The sequence below is a fragment of the Vanessa atalanta genome, chromosome 2 (genome assembly GCF_905147765.1).
Source record: "Vanessa atalanta chromosome 2, ilVanAtal1.2, whole genome shotgun sequence".
Lineage (NCBI taxonomy): Eukaryota > Metazoa > Arthropoda > Insecta > Lepidoptera > Nymphalidae > Vanessa > Vanessa atalanta.
Window position 1 is genome coordinate 3,188,613 of NC_061872.1, and position 13,100 is coordinate 3,201,712.

The 13,100-nt window shown below is 33.5% G+C and overlaps 1 protein-coding gene across 1 annotated transcript in view; it reads left to right on the forward strand.

The window, feature by feature from the left end:
- LOC125075619 (acetylcholinesterase-like) overlaps positions 1-12,825 on the forward strand; it is a 63,117-nt gene extending 50,292 nt beyond the window's left edge. The window contains exons 3-5 of the mRNA XM_047687328.1: positions 7,385-9,188; positions 9,374-9,549; positions 9,632-12,825. Coding sequence (XP_047543284.1) covers positions 7,417-9,188; positions 9,374-9,549; positions 9,632-9,756 — 2,073 coding nt within the window. The 5' untranslated portion in view covers positions 7,385-7,416 and the 3' untranslated portion in view covers positions 9,757-12,825. The remainder of the gene's footprint in view (positions 1-7,384; positions 9,189-9,373; positions 9,550-9,631) is intronic.
- Positions 12,826-13,100: the final 275 nt, after the last annotated feature.

A 13,100-nucleotide genomic window follows, 5' to 3' on the forward strand; every position in this document is an offset into this window, starting at 1 on the left:
GTTGTAAAAACGTATACATTGCCCCAAAAAAGAGTTACTAACCCTGTGTAATCGGGTACTTGGAGTAACAAGTTTATTCTTGTTCCTAGTGTTAATAGAATGTACGTCACAATTTCTGGGAAAATCATTTATGTTTTTGCGTACATACATAACATTATCAAAAACAAATTGAGAAGCGACAGTCATTATTTTAATTTCTTTAAATTTACCTCTTAACGAATCTTTTGGGACCAGGTTATAAATTGCACGAATAGCCCTTTTCTGCAGTACAAAAATAGTATTAATGTCAGCTGCATTACCCCAGAGTAGAATGCCATACGACATTATACTATGGAAATAACTGAAGTACACAAGGCGTGCCGTATCCACATCAGTCAAAAGTCTAATTTTTTTTACCGCATAGGCTGCAGAGCTAAGTCTATTCGCCAATTTATTTATATGGGGGCCCCATTGGAGCTTAGAGTCTATTGTCATACCAAGGAACTCTGTAGATTCTAAAACATCTAATGCTTCCCCGTTTAAACGTACACTCGTTTTGACACATCTTACATTGGGAGTAGTGAATTTAATACATTTAGTCTTTTTACTATTTAACATTAAATTATTAATACTAAACCAATTTACTATTTCAGAGAGAGTATTGTTCACATCGTCATATATTGAAAGACGTCTTTTTATTTTAAAAATTAAAGAAGTATCATCAGCAAACAATACTATCTCTAGTTTATCACCTAGGAGATGTGGCAGGTCATTTATATAAACAAGGAAGAGAAATGGTCCAAGAATTGATCCTTGAGGGACCCCCACAGTAACTGGAGACCCGGGAGATCTCTTTCCATTTACATCAACCCTCTGAATGCGATTGCTCAGATACGAAATCAGAAGACTGAGTGCAGTGTCCCTAATTCCATAATGACGTAGCTTCCTGACCAAAGTTTCGTGTTGCACACAATCAAAGGCCTTAGATAAATCACAAAATATATACCTAAGGCATCCTGTGACTCCTCCCAGGCCCTGTAAATATTTTTAACGAGCTCAACACCAGCGTCAGTTGTCGAGCGACCCCTTGTAAATCCAAATTGTTTCTTGTGTAGCAACTTGTTATTGTTAAAATGTACTAGCATTTGATTTAGTAATAACTTTTCAAAGATCTTGCTAAGAGTTGGTAGTACAGAGATGGGCCTATAGTTGTTGGGGTCTGATGTACTACCTGATTTAAATATTGGCTCCGCTGACCTATATCATAAAAAAATGAATTATATAATGAAAGCCTTTGATTTATAAGTCTAGAATAACAATAAATAACAAATATTATATTTATAATAATTTATAATAATTCAACAAAAAAGATTATTGTTCAGCTCGCAGTTTTTACTATAACTTATTAATTCTGTATTAGGCAGTATTTACACCCGACCTGACGGCGGAGTGGTGGCATGCGCGAGGGCTGCGCGCGGTAGTGGATGGTGTTTGGACATTGCATCGTAACTTGATAAATAATTATAAAATAAAAGTAGCCTAAATTACTCCTTATTAAATCAACTATCTGTCAGTGAAAGTTCCGTCAAAATCGGTTCAGCAATTCCCGAGATTAACCGGAACAAACAGATAGACAGACAACAATTGTATAAAATGTTATTTTGGTATATGTACCATGTATACACACATATGCTATTACTAGAAAGAGCTTGTTTTAATATTATAGACAGACACTTCAACTATATTATATGTCTGGATAGAAAGCCAACGACAAACGCATCGCGTCAAATTAGTGGCCAATAGTTGGGCCATAAGTACATGCACACTAACAAGCTATTATGACGTGTGGCGAGTGTCGCACACCAAGACAATAAAGTCGGCGCGCTTGTTTTGATACTTTTGTAGTGTGACACACAATCTGTATGTATAAATAACCTAAGATTAAAGCACATACACACTGTTTCATTTTCTTGAACAACAATACAAGGATGAACTGCCTAATAATGTTTTCCCTTAGACCTTTCGTTGTGTGTAATGCGTTTGTTATTACTTAGACTCTTTCCTTGCCTCGAAATGAAGATAAAATGAATGTATTGTTGCTTTGTGCTTTGTGTAAGGAGTACAGAGGGTTTTTACCTTTACGTTTTCTCGTTCTAATTAGTTGCTTGTTACTAGCCACACAAGCCACGTATAGTCGGGGTAAGAAAAGGTTCGTCACCTTAAGGTCTATTTTCGTGTGCTCAGTATGAGCGATAATCTGCTTTACCGATTGAGTATGACATATTGCGTCGCAATGTACACTATTTTGAACCTAGTTACCATACTATGTTAGTTTAATTTTATGAGCAGTTTTCTATTTAAGGCTTTAGTTTCAAAATGTACTAAGAGTTTACGACTTGATAAAGGAGTGAACTTACTCTGACTGTACATTTCTAAAGTTAATATTTTACCCGGCGATCTTTTTTGAATAATAAATTAAAAAAAAAAAATAACTACCTTTCGTTATTTACTATGCAATCAATAATGGACATTAGTATAATTTAATGAATTAAAAATATTCAAAATGATAGTTCAAATATGATCGTATATATTAATAGCGTAAGCCGATATTTGTCCCAATGATTATGGCACGATAGCTGCACATAAAAATCGTTTACGATCTCATTTAAAAGAGCTCCAGTCGTAGATGTGCAGAAAATTAAAGATGATTCTTGATTCAATTTATTAAATTGTCAAATTTAACAAATTAATTTTAGAGAGCGGTAAAAAGTTACTGATCAGTTATATAGCAGTACTAGGGCGGTATAAGAAAAAAAAAACGTAAACCAAATTAAAGCAAATTGTTTTCGACAAACTTCAATTTTTTCTGAATCGATGTACTGTATTTAAAAACACGAAGATATGATTAATATTTTATGTAAACCAATAAGAATATTTATGTTGATACATAAAAAAACCCTAAAAAATCTCAGTATGTTTTAAACATATTATTATCAATTTCTTACACGTAAATACAGTCTTGGATGTGAACGCCGGAAAAAAATCCCTTCTGAAATTCAAGCTTGAAGTTTCTTTGATGCGCGTGTAATTTTCCCTAAAGTAGCACGTAAGAGTTTTTCTATGTATTTGCATAATTTAATTCGGGCCCCTACCTCTTGGCTACGTGGAGAATTCTACGAAAAAATCCTAATAATATAATTGGTCTTGTTGTGTTACGGTTTTAAGGGTGAATCAGTGTAACTGTTACATAACATCTTAGTGTTCAAGGTTGATGATATATTTACGATGTAACCACTTCATTAGGTTTTCCCACCTGACAGTTTTAAATTTAAGCAGGGGTCTACTTTCAGATACGTAATTATGAGTAGCTAGTTCATAGGGGTTTCAGATCTTGAGGGTCTAGGTTCAAACACTAAAATGGACTAATGGGAGCTTTTAGGCTACATAAGATCAGTCAAGAAATTTTCAATATCAGGTCGGAAGGAATATTTTTACATGTTTCATCAAAATATGTTAATAATAATAAAGCTTTACTTTACACAATAATAATTCTATAATTTCCATGATAAATATCCATTAAATGACATCATAATCACTTAAAAGCTAATCAAAAAATTAAAATATTAACAGAGTTCAAGATAAATGATTGTATCGATTGATAATATGGATTTTATTTTGAATGTTCATGAGGGCAAGATATGGAACAGAATATTCTTTTTAATAGTAAATCTTGACTGTTGCTTCTCAATATATATTCTGTAATGTTATGTGTGTGCGGAAAAATATTAATGATTTTATGAGAAAATGTGATACTCATAGTATTGGTACAAGGAATAATAGTAACTCTTTTGTGGAGCAATGTATACGGTTCTACAACAGGATCCCAGAAAGCATTCAAAATGCTACGAGAGGTAATTTTAGGAGAGCACATTTTAGGAGTGAAACGATTGTTTCCTGGCTATTTCATATTGAATATATGTAAATAATAAAATTGCCAAAAAAAGACCCGCTAAGTTTCTTTCGCCGGTTTCGCCTTTCTTCTCAGGTCAGGGCATTTCTTTGCCGAACCGGTGGTAGTATTTAGTTTGACAATCAATAAGTAAGTGTAATGCTTCTATATTTAATAAAGGAATATGAGCTTGAGTTTGTAAGCCCATATCAGGTACACTTTTAACAAGTGTTATGTTGACTTATACTCCAAAAGTCTAAACAATATTGAATATAAATAATTAAATTTTGTTGGCCCATCTGCAGCAGTTACCAAATAAAATAGAAATATTCACGTTATACTGAAAACTGAAAAATATTTCCTCCAAATTATATTGACTTTACCAAACAATTTTGAAGTTGAGAGAACTCTATTAAAAATAGCGTAAAAAAAATAGGCATATTCGAAACGATTCCGGATATTACAGCTACCCGTGTTTGTTCGTGTAATACCGATCGGGCCAAGCAATATCAGTGTGTATTTATTTTACTATGTCAATACAAACCATCGAACGGACGAAGGTAAATATTTGAAGAACAGTTCGGAGCTATGAAATTTCATGAATATTGTACCTACACTTTTCTATTTTTATAACGGATTTTAGGGACATTTGTCGAGATAGCCCAATTGATTTGATTTGATTGGAACATAGCGAGGAAACCTGCATGTGTTTAATTTCAACGAAATTCTGCCACTTCTGTATTCACCAACCTGTACTCGAGCAGCGTGGTGGAATATGCTCCGAACCTTCTCAAACGGATAAGAGATAAGATTAATTTTAGCCAAAAATAGCAAAGACAAAGTCTGAAGAGCACCACTTATTTTTCATGTGTTTTAGTTATATTTATTTGTCATCTCAGGCTGGAAAGTGAATAAAAAACATCTCGAGGATGCATATATCGGATACAATGTAATTTCATCGTATTTATTGGCAAAAATGCGAAGCCAAATTATGATCAAGTTAATTAGAATAATGTCTTCGATGTGATATTATTTTAAGACAAAAAAAAAAAATATATATATATATAAAGTCATACACGAGATTAACATATTCTAATCACTTGACCTTGAGTGTTACCTAAAATCGTAATTGGAAAGGAAGAAACACTGAAGTGGCAAAATTGTACTTTTGGAAATTGAGATTTAAAGAAAACTTCAAACCTTATTTCCCAAAAGCACGATTATGGCGCGTTAGCTGTTCTTCCTTTGCAGTGACGATATAACATTTATATGAATGTATTCTTAATTCAAAATGTTCAGAGGTAGGTAGATAAGGCATAATCTTAGTTTTGATAGCAGATTTTAGATTCATATATCAATTGATATATTACTTAAGGTCGTACATTACAAGAACTTATCTAGATTAACCGGCGGAACAAGATGACACTTACCGATACCCATTCATTCGAGTTTTATGTGCAATCACATCCGACCGATAAATCTTGCTACACAAGTGATTAGATTAAATGTAAAGATAAGGTGTTTCAATTAGTTCTTAATTAAATTATAAAACAATTTATACACTAGCAAATGTACAGCTCTTGTCTCGGCTTTACATTTGTATAAAACAATTATCTAATATGTTTTGCGACATCTGTTGTTTATTGATGTACTATGCCAGAAAATGCTTGTACGTGCGTGGTTTACTTGGTAGAGCTTTGTGCAAGCCATTAGGTATCAGGTATTCTGCCGCCAAACAGCAACAATTGTTGTGTTCCGGTTAGAAGGGTGAGTGAGAGGTACGAGGGACATATATAAATGTTGCTTGAAAAATAAAGTCGACGACGGTTACTCTTTTATCCATCAAAAAGTTTCGATCGTCATCATCATGACTTTTTAATAGAGACATTTTATGAACCCAATCATGCTGTATCCGCTATAAATTGTTGAGGAGTTGGGTCATCTCTAAGCCATATCTTGAAAATACCATTGAATGTTAGTTCAATTTCAGATCAATACACAAAATTTCAAATCAATCGAACTTATTATAATTGGCAACTTCAAACTGAAAAGATATACGTATATAAATATTGCTTAGAAACTTCTCGAACCCTTCAAAATGAACAAAAAACAGCATCAAAATTGGTTCATTCGTTTTGAAGTTACGATGCCACAGCATACCCAGATACACACGTTAAATTTAAAACATTACTCTTTTTCAGTCGGGGCTTAAAATATATATTAAATATCCCATCGAATATTTTACAGACTAAGTCATTTTCTTTTAAATCATTCCATATTCCGCATTCAGTCACGTTAAATATTTGTCAAAAGTTATTTCGAAATGAATGTTTTTAATGTAGTGGTACAGACTACAGTGACTGTGAGAACAGTCTCACTAAACAATTAAGCGATGTTCATTCGCTGCAATACAAAGACCTTCCTGTGGCTGGTAATGGACGTATAGTTGGTGACTGCGATTTTCTTGCCAGATTTTTATGGAATTTACATGAATTGTACAATCGAACTATGACAAAAAAAACTATTAATAAGATTTTTTTGCCATAGTTTTTCAACTCAACTCAACTCAAATTCCTTTATTTAATATAGAAGTATTACACTTTCTTATCGATGGTAAAATTAAACACTACCACCGGTTCGGAAAAGGAAACACTCTGACCTGAGAAGAAAGACCTGAGAGAAGTCTTTTTTTTTTACGTCAAATTAATTATATACATAATCGTATTTGAATAGAAATAGCCAGTTTGTTTGGTGAATGCTAAATCTCGATCGATATGAACCTAGCGGTTACTCTTTTTTATGGTATTAGTTTGTGCCAACTGAATATAGATTACTTCGCTAATGTCACATGCGGTACAGAAAATACGAAGAAGATTGATCGGAACGGTCAAGGTTACAAGTTTAATTCAATTTTGAAGGCATAACAGTACTAAATTTTTTATCAACATTCAACCTAACTACACATGTGTATATACAATCAGAAAACTAAACGATATGCATGTACGATCACAAAATTATTTACTATTTAATTTCATTGATATATATATCATATCATTAACAAATATTCTAAATAAATAGGACGAGAAATTTTAGGATGCAGTACTTCGTAAATAGTATGTTGTGAGGAGTTTGGGGCAAGAGAACAGAACTTAGAACGAGGAACCTTCGTCTAGGACTCACACAGTCTCTAACTGATAACACCTATTTTCAGTTGGGTGGAGGTTACATGCATATCCAAGGCATAGTATTGGTACATCCCGTATAAAATCCAACGAATAGTAAAATATATTATAACGATTAATTCTGTATTGTTCGTTCGTTTTTATCAAAATGTTTGAGTTTCATAATAAAGTATGCAAATTATTTAAATTATTAGTATTATAGTATAATATTATATATGTTTATTATTATATTATAGCTTATTAAATAATAATCTTGTGTTCTCTGCGATTCCAGGTGGTGACTGTGGGAGCGCGTGTAGCGGCGGCATGCGCGTGCTGGTTGCAGCGCTCGCCGCGCTGCTGGCGCGTGCGCTAGCCAGCCCCCACGAGCACCGCGCGAGGCATCATGCGCCCGACCACGCTTCGCATTTCCCCGTCCCTGCGCCGCCCCAACCCTACCGCGGACACGGCGAGGCCGTTAGATACAACCCCGAGCTTGATACAATCCTCCCGCGCCTCGACGAACATGAAACTTCATCGAAACGCGCCAAATTTGAAGACGCTGAATCTTCTTCTAAACGAGCCAACGAAGAAAGGTTCTATTCCAATCATGAACGGATTGAAGAACTCATGGCAGATGAACCTCAATTAGGTCCCGAGGCCGAAGATCCTTTAGTAGTTCGTACGCGAAAGGGTAGAGTTAAGGGTATTACGCTTACAGCAGCGACTGGGAAGCAGGTCGATGCATGGTTCGGCATTCCGTATGCTCAAAAACCTCTTGGAGATCTGAGATTTAGACATCCAAGGCCAGTAGAAAACTGGGGTGAAGAAATTCTTAATACAACGACACTGCCACACTCGTGCGTCCAAATCATAGATACGGTGTTCGGAGATTTTCCAGGCGCAATGATGTGGAATCCTAACACTGATATGCAGGAAGACTGCCTATACATAAATATTGTTACACCAAAACCACGTCCAAAGAATGCAGCGGTCATGCTATGGGTATTTGGTGGCGGATTTTATTCGGGAACTGCAACTTTGGACGTATATGACCCCAAAATCCTTGTATCAGAGGAAAACATTGTCTATGTGTCGATGCAGTATCGAGTTGCATCTCTAGGTTTCCTATTTTTTGATACCCCAGATGTCCCTGGAAATGCTGGATTATTTGATCAGCTAATGGCTTTACAATGGGTAAAAGACAATATTGGTTATTTTGGTGGGAATCCCCATAACATAACATTATTTGGTGAATCTGCTGGTGCTGTGTCAGTTTCTTTACATTTGTTATCGCCACTTTCGAGAAATTTATTCTCTCAAGCTATTATGCAATCCGGAGCAGCTACAGCTCCCTGGGCTATAATTACCAGAGAGGAAAGTATTTTACGTGGCATGCGTTTGGCTGAAGCTGTTCGTTGCCCGAATTCAAGGGCAGATATGGGACCCATGATAGAGTGTCTAAGGAAAAAGAGTGCAGATGAATTAGTGAACAATGAATGGGGTACACTTGGTATATGTGAATTTCCATTTGTACCTATCATTGATGGCTCATTCTTGGATGAAATGCCTGGAAAATCTTTAGCTCATCAAAACTTTAAGAAGACAAATATTCTAATGGGTTCCAACACGGAAGAGGGTTATTACTTTATTCTTTACTATTTGACGGAATTATTCCCGAAGGAGGAGAATGTTGGAATATCGAAGGAACAATATCTTCAAGCGGTTAGAGAATTAAATCCATACGTCAATGACGTATCGAGACAAGCAATAGTATACGAATATACCGATTGGCTAAATCCGGATGATCCGGTGAAAAATAGAAATGCTTTAGATAAAATGGTAGGCGATTATCACTTTACTTGTGGCGTTAATGAGTTCGCTCATAGATACGCAGAAACTGGTAACAACGTGTACACCTATTACTACAAACATCGTAGCAAGAATAATCCATGGCCATCCTGGACTGGTGTTATGCATGCGGATGAGATTAATTATGTATTCGGTGAACCACTAAATCCGGGAAAGAATTATTCTCCAGAAGAAATCGAGTTTAGCAGACGTTTAATGAGATATTGGGCTAATTTTGCTCGATCTGGGTATGTATCGATTGATTTGATTTTGATATTATCTAGGTAATCACACCTCGCTGGTAAATTCACGTTAAGCCCTTACTTAAATATTTAAGCTCTTTTTTACTAAAATAATTTTTGTCGTTTTTCTTCCCATATTTAATTTTTATATCCTCTAAAAATTTTAATAGATTCCTTAAATTTAATTGCAGGAATCCGTCAATGAACGCTGATGGTGATATGACGAAAGTCCACTGGCCAGTCCATACGGCATTTGGTAGGGAGTATCTTTCGCTTGCAGTCAACTCAAGTGCAGTGGGCCATGGTCTACGAGTTAAGCAATGCGCCTTCTGGCAAAAGTATTTGCCTCAATTGATGGCTGCTACAAGTAAGTTTACAGTTTTACTTTTAATTTAGGTGATTATGAAATAATTACAATAATTGACGTATGTTTTTTTTTTTTTTTTCAGATAAACCAGAATCACCAAAAAATTGTACCAATGTAGCGATTTCTTTACGGCCATCACAAGTGCCGCTTGGCTTAAGTCTTATTTCTCTGACAAGCTTGAACTTAATATTATTAAAATATAAATGAACGTTCAATTTATGTATGTTATCGGGAATCTTTATTTGTTTTTTTTTAACAATTTTGTTCGGTTTGCATTTCTAGATCCACTGGTTGATTTTATGAGTAAAATTCAGTAGATAATTTTTAATTAGATGGTCCACTGTAAGTATGTATGAGTAGTAGCTAAAAAAAAAATGGAAAGTAATTTGAAAATTATATGCATTATAAAAGTTTCCTTCTCGATCTATCTCTGCTAATTTGATGTTTGTGAAGTAATGTTTAAAAATGATGTCTTATACTTAGGAAATAACTGAATATTTACGAATGTGTGATAGCCGCATGGACGTAAGCGGTGGGCCTATTACAAGTTTTTGTCCAGTAAATCAGTGGTGTTATATATTTTAAATTATTTTTATATGTATAGTTATAAAATAATTATGTATAATTTAATTATAAGCCACCTTAAGTGTTATATTGCTCTATAAGTCCATTATGTATTTGTCAAGCTTTGTTTAAGTTATCATTATCGATTGTAAGGATTATAATATTGTTCATGAAGTTAATGTTATTATCTATTTTAAAGGGAGTGATGCCTCCATCGACATATCACTTGTTAATAATAAATTATAGTTAATATTAGAAATACGTAGTGATAATTTCGTAATAGTTGGTAAGACTTTACATATCTTTCAAGAATAGGCTAAAGGGACTTTATCAATAAAATAAATAAAAATGATATGATATCAACGGCGTCAAGAAAACAATACTAGGAACAGAAACAAGCGAAACCCATAACGTCGTCAGGGAAATTTTTAATAACAGTAATGGAATAAGTAGAAGATATACAAGAAATCTTAGCTTTAAAACGCCTCTATTGCAATACATATCACGCAAGGCATAGAAATGTTTAAGTTCATTCTAGCCTTAGAGTAAGTTAAGTGTATGAGCTAGGTCACTTCACAACTCTGTAGCGGACCAATATTAGAAAGTTGTACGTATAGGTTCGATTTGTGAATCGGTTCGAAAAATACAATGAAATAAAAGTAACAATGACAGATTTCGTTCGATATCACTGAAATACGTGCTAATAAAAACAAAACAATGAAAACAAAGCCACGATTGACTGTTAAACATGATACTACTAAATATGAATTAAATATTTTCGATAAAATATTAATTTATCAAATGAGTAAACGAAGGACCGCAGATGTAATTAAAATTTTACATAATATATAAATAAATAATGTGTGGATTCAAGAACGCGTCTGAATTTGTCAGAAATGTTAGTAACAACAATATGCTGCGTATGTTAGACCATACATACGTTTTAGTAAATTAATGTTTAGGATCGATACATCTAGATTAGAGATCGTAGTGTCCAGTTCAGCTTTCGAATATTGGTATTTCATAGACGAATCTTTACGATCGAATACAAAGTGTTACATTTAAAGTCTTTGCGAGACGTATTTAGTTATATTATAGTTAATCAATTATTATTTCTTTCGTGTAAATATTGTATGAGTGTTAGTATATGAAGTAGGTATCGTTGTTGTCTGGGTCTTAGTTGTTTTATCTTTTTAATTCGAAGGCAAATCTTCTTTGCCTATGTGTCAAATGTAATCTGTTGTGGAAGACGATACTTTACGAGAAGTAGTGAAGATACTAATATATAATTTTAATAGATCTACAATGTCGGGCTTTTGTTGATTTTAATTTAGATTAGGTGTAAATTATACAATTTTGTGTATAAGGTCAATACAGCTGATATCTGTACCGAATAATTTCGATATGACTTTTCGAAGTAATTTATATGGATTCGGACGGATTCAGTGGCTTTGTGGGTAGCTTATACGATTGATAATAATCGGCTGATGTTAGTAATTGTAATCTAGAGTCAATATTCATGTTATTTCACGTTCGGTGTTTCGAAAACTACGCTTATTTTAACCTGCGTATTTAAACCTATAGAGTGCCTCTTATTCACTTTTATATATATTGATATAACACTTAGGCAATACCAGTAGTTGTAGTGTTACTTCTTTGCACTTTTAACTTTTTGTGTTATTTTTTTTTTAAATATGAATTGAGTAGAAGGAAGGCCAAGGTATGATGAGCAGTGCCAAAAATGAACAGAAACATTGTATTGCACAATATTGCTTATACGATTACAGTAAACATCAACAGTAAAATTGAAGATGCTTTTCAAAATAAATAATTTTGGAAAAAAATATCGACATTTGAAATTCTGTGAACTTTTTAAAGAAGGTTTTAATGAAATCTAAATTCTGATTGCAGAGGATCGAAAAGTGCAAAATACACTAACAAATGTAAATAGCATATTGACACTCGAGACACTGTTAATACTTTTACTAAATTAAACATAAAATTTGTGGATTAATCCAGTTTCTATGCACAGACGTATTAATAACTATTTCGCTTGGCTGTTAATGTAAATAAGGCGATATGCATTTGCGCTACTGCTTATCATGCTTAGCGATCAGATTAACTTGATTATTTTAATCCGACGTAATTTTATACACATCGATAATTACTTATTGTAAATGAAGAAGAAAACTCAGACATTAAATAATAATTTGACTCAACAACTGTAACAACAATTTATAAGAGGGAGGCTTTTTTAAATGCAATAACAATTTTCGATTTGTATGTGATCGATAATCAACAGCAACATTTTAAATACAAATCCGAGCTACCATTTTGAACGGACATTAAACTGAGCCCACTTTGCAAAGACTTTCTCAGTTGATTTTTTTAAATTGCTCTGTATTCTGATATGATAAAAGCCCGAAATCGATTTGAAATGCGATAAGATCGATTAATAATATATTTCTAAAGATTTGAAAAGTATCATCGTTTTAAATTTTTGATTAATGTCAGTATTAATGTCTGGTCGCTAGTCATGGTACGAGATGGCACATTGCACTCCCTGTTATATTCAAAAAGGCCTAATATAGCAAAGCACGATATACGAGAGGCCTAAGCGGTATATTATTTTAATTCAAGTTATCTTTTCAAATTCTAATAGTAAATTTTCAAGTAAGTTATTAATATTAGTGCTATGATTGCATTATTGAATGTTTGCAAAATTTGTGTTTAATTATAAAAATAAATGCTTGTATATAAAATTTTGTATGTTTTATTTTCCTGTTAAAATATTATGCTTATGCATTGGATTAAGTTGGATTTTATTTCATTAAATACGGTCATATCAAATCTGTTACGAATGAACCTGAAATCCGATCAGATGGACATTATCAACAATATTAATTGTTGATAATGTCCATGCTATTATTTCATGAACTCACAATAAACCTTCTGTTTTGGTTTTATATATTTGATAGGATAATCAA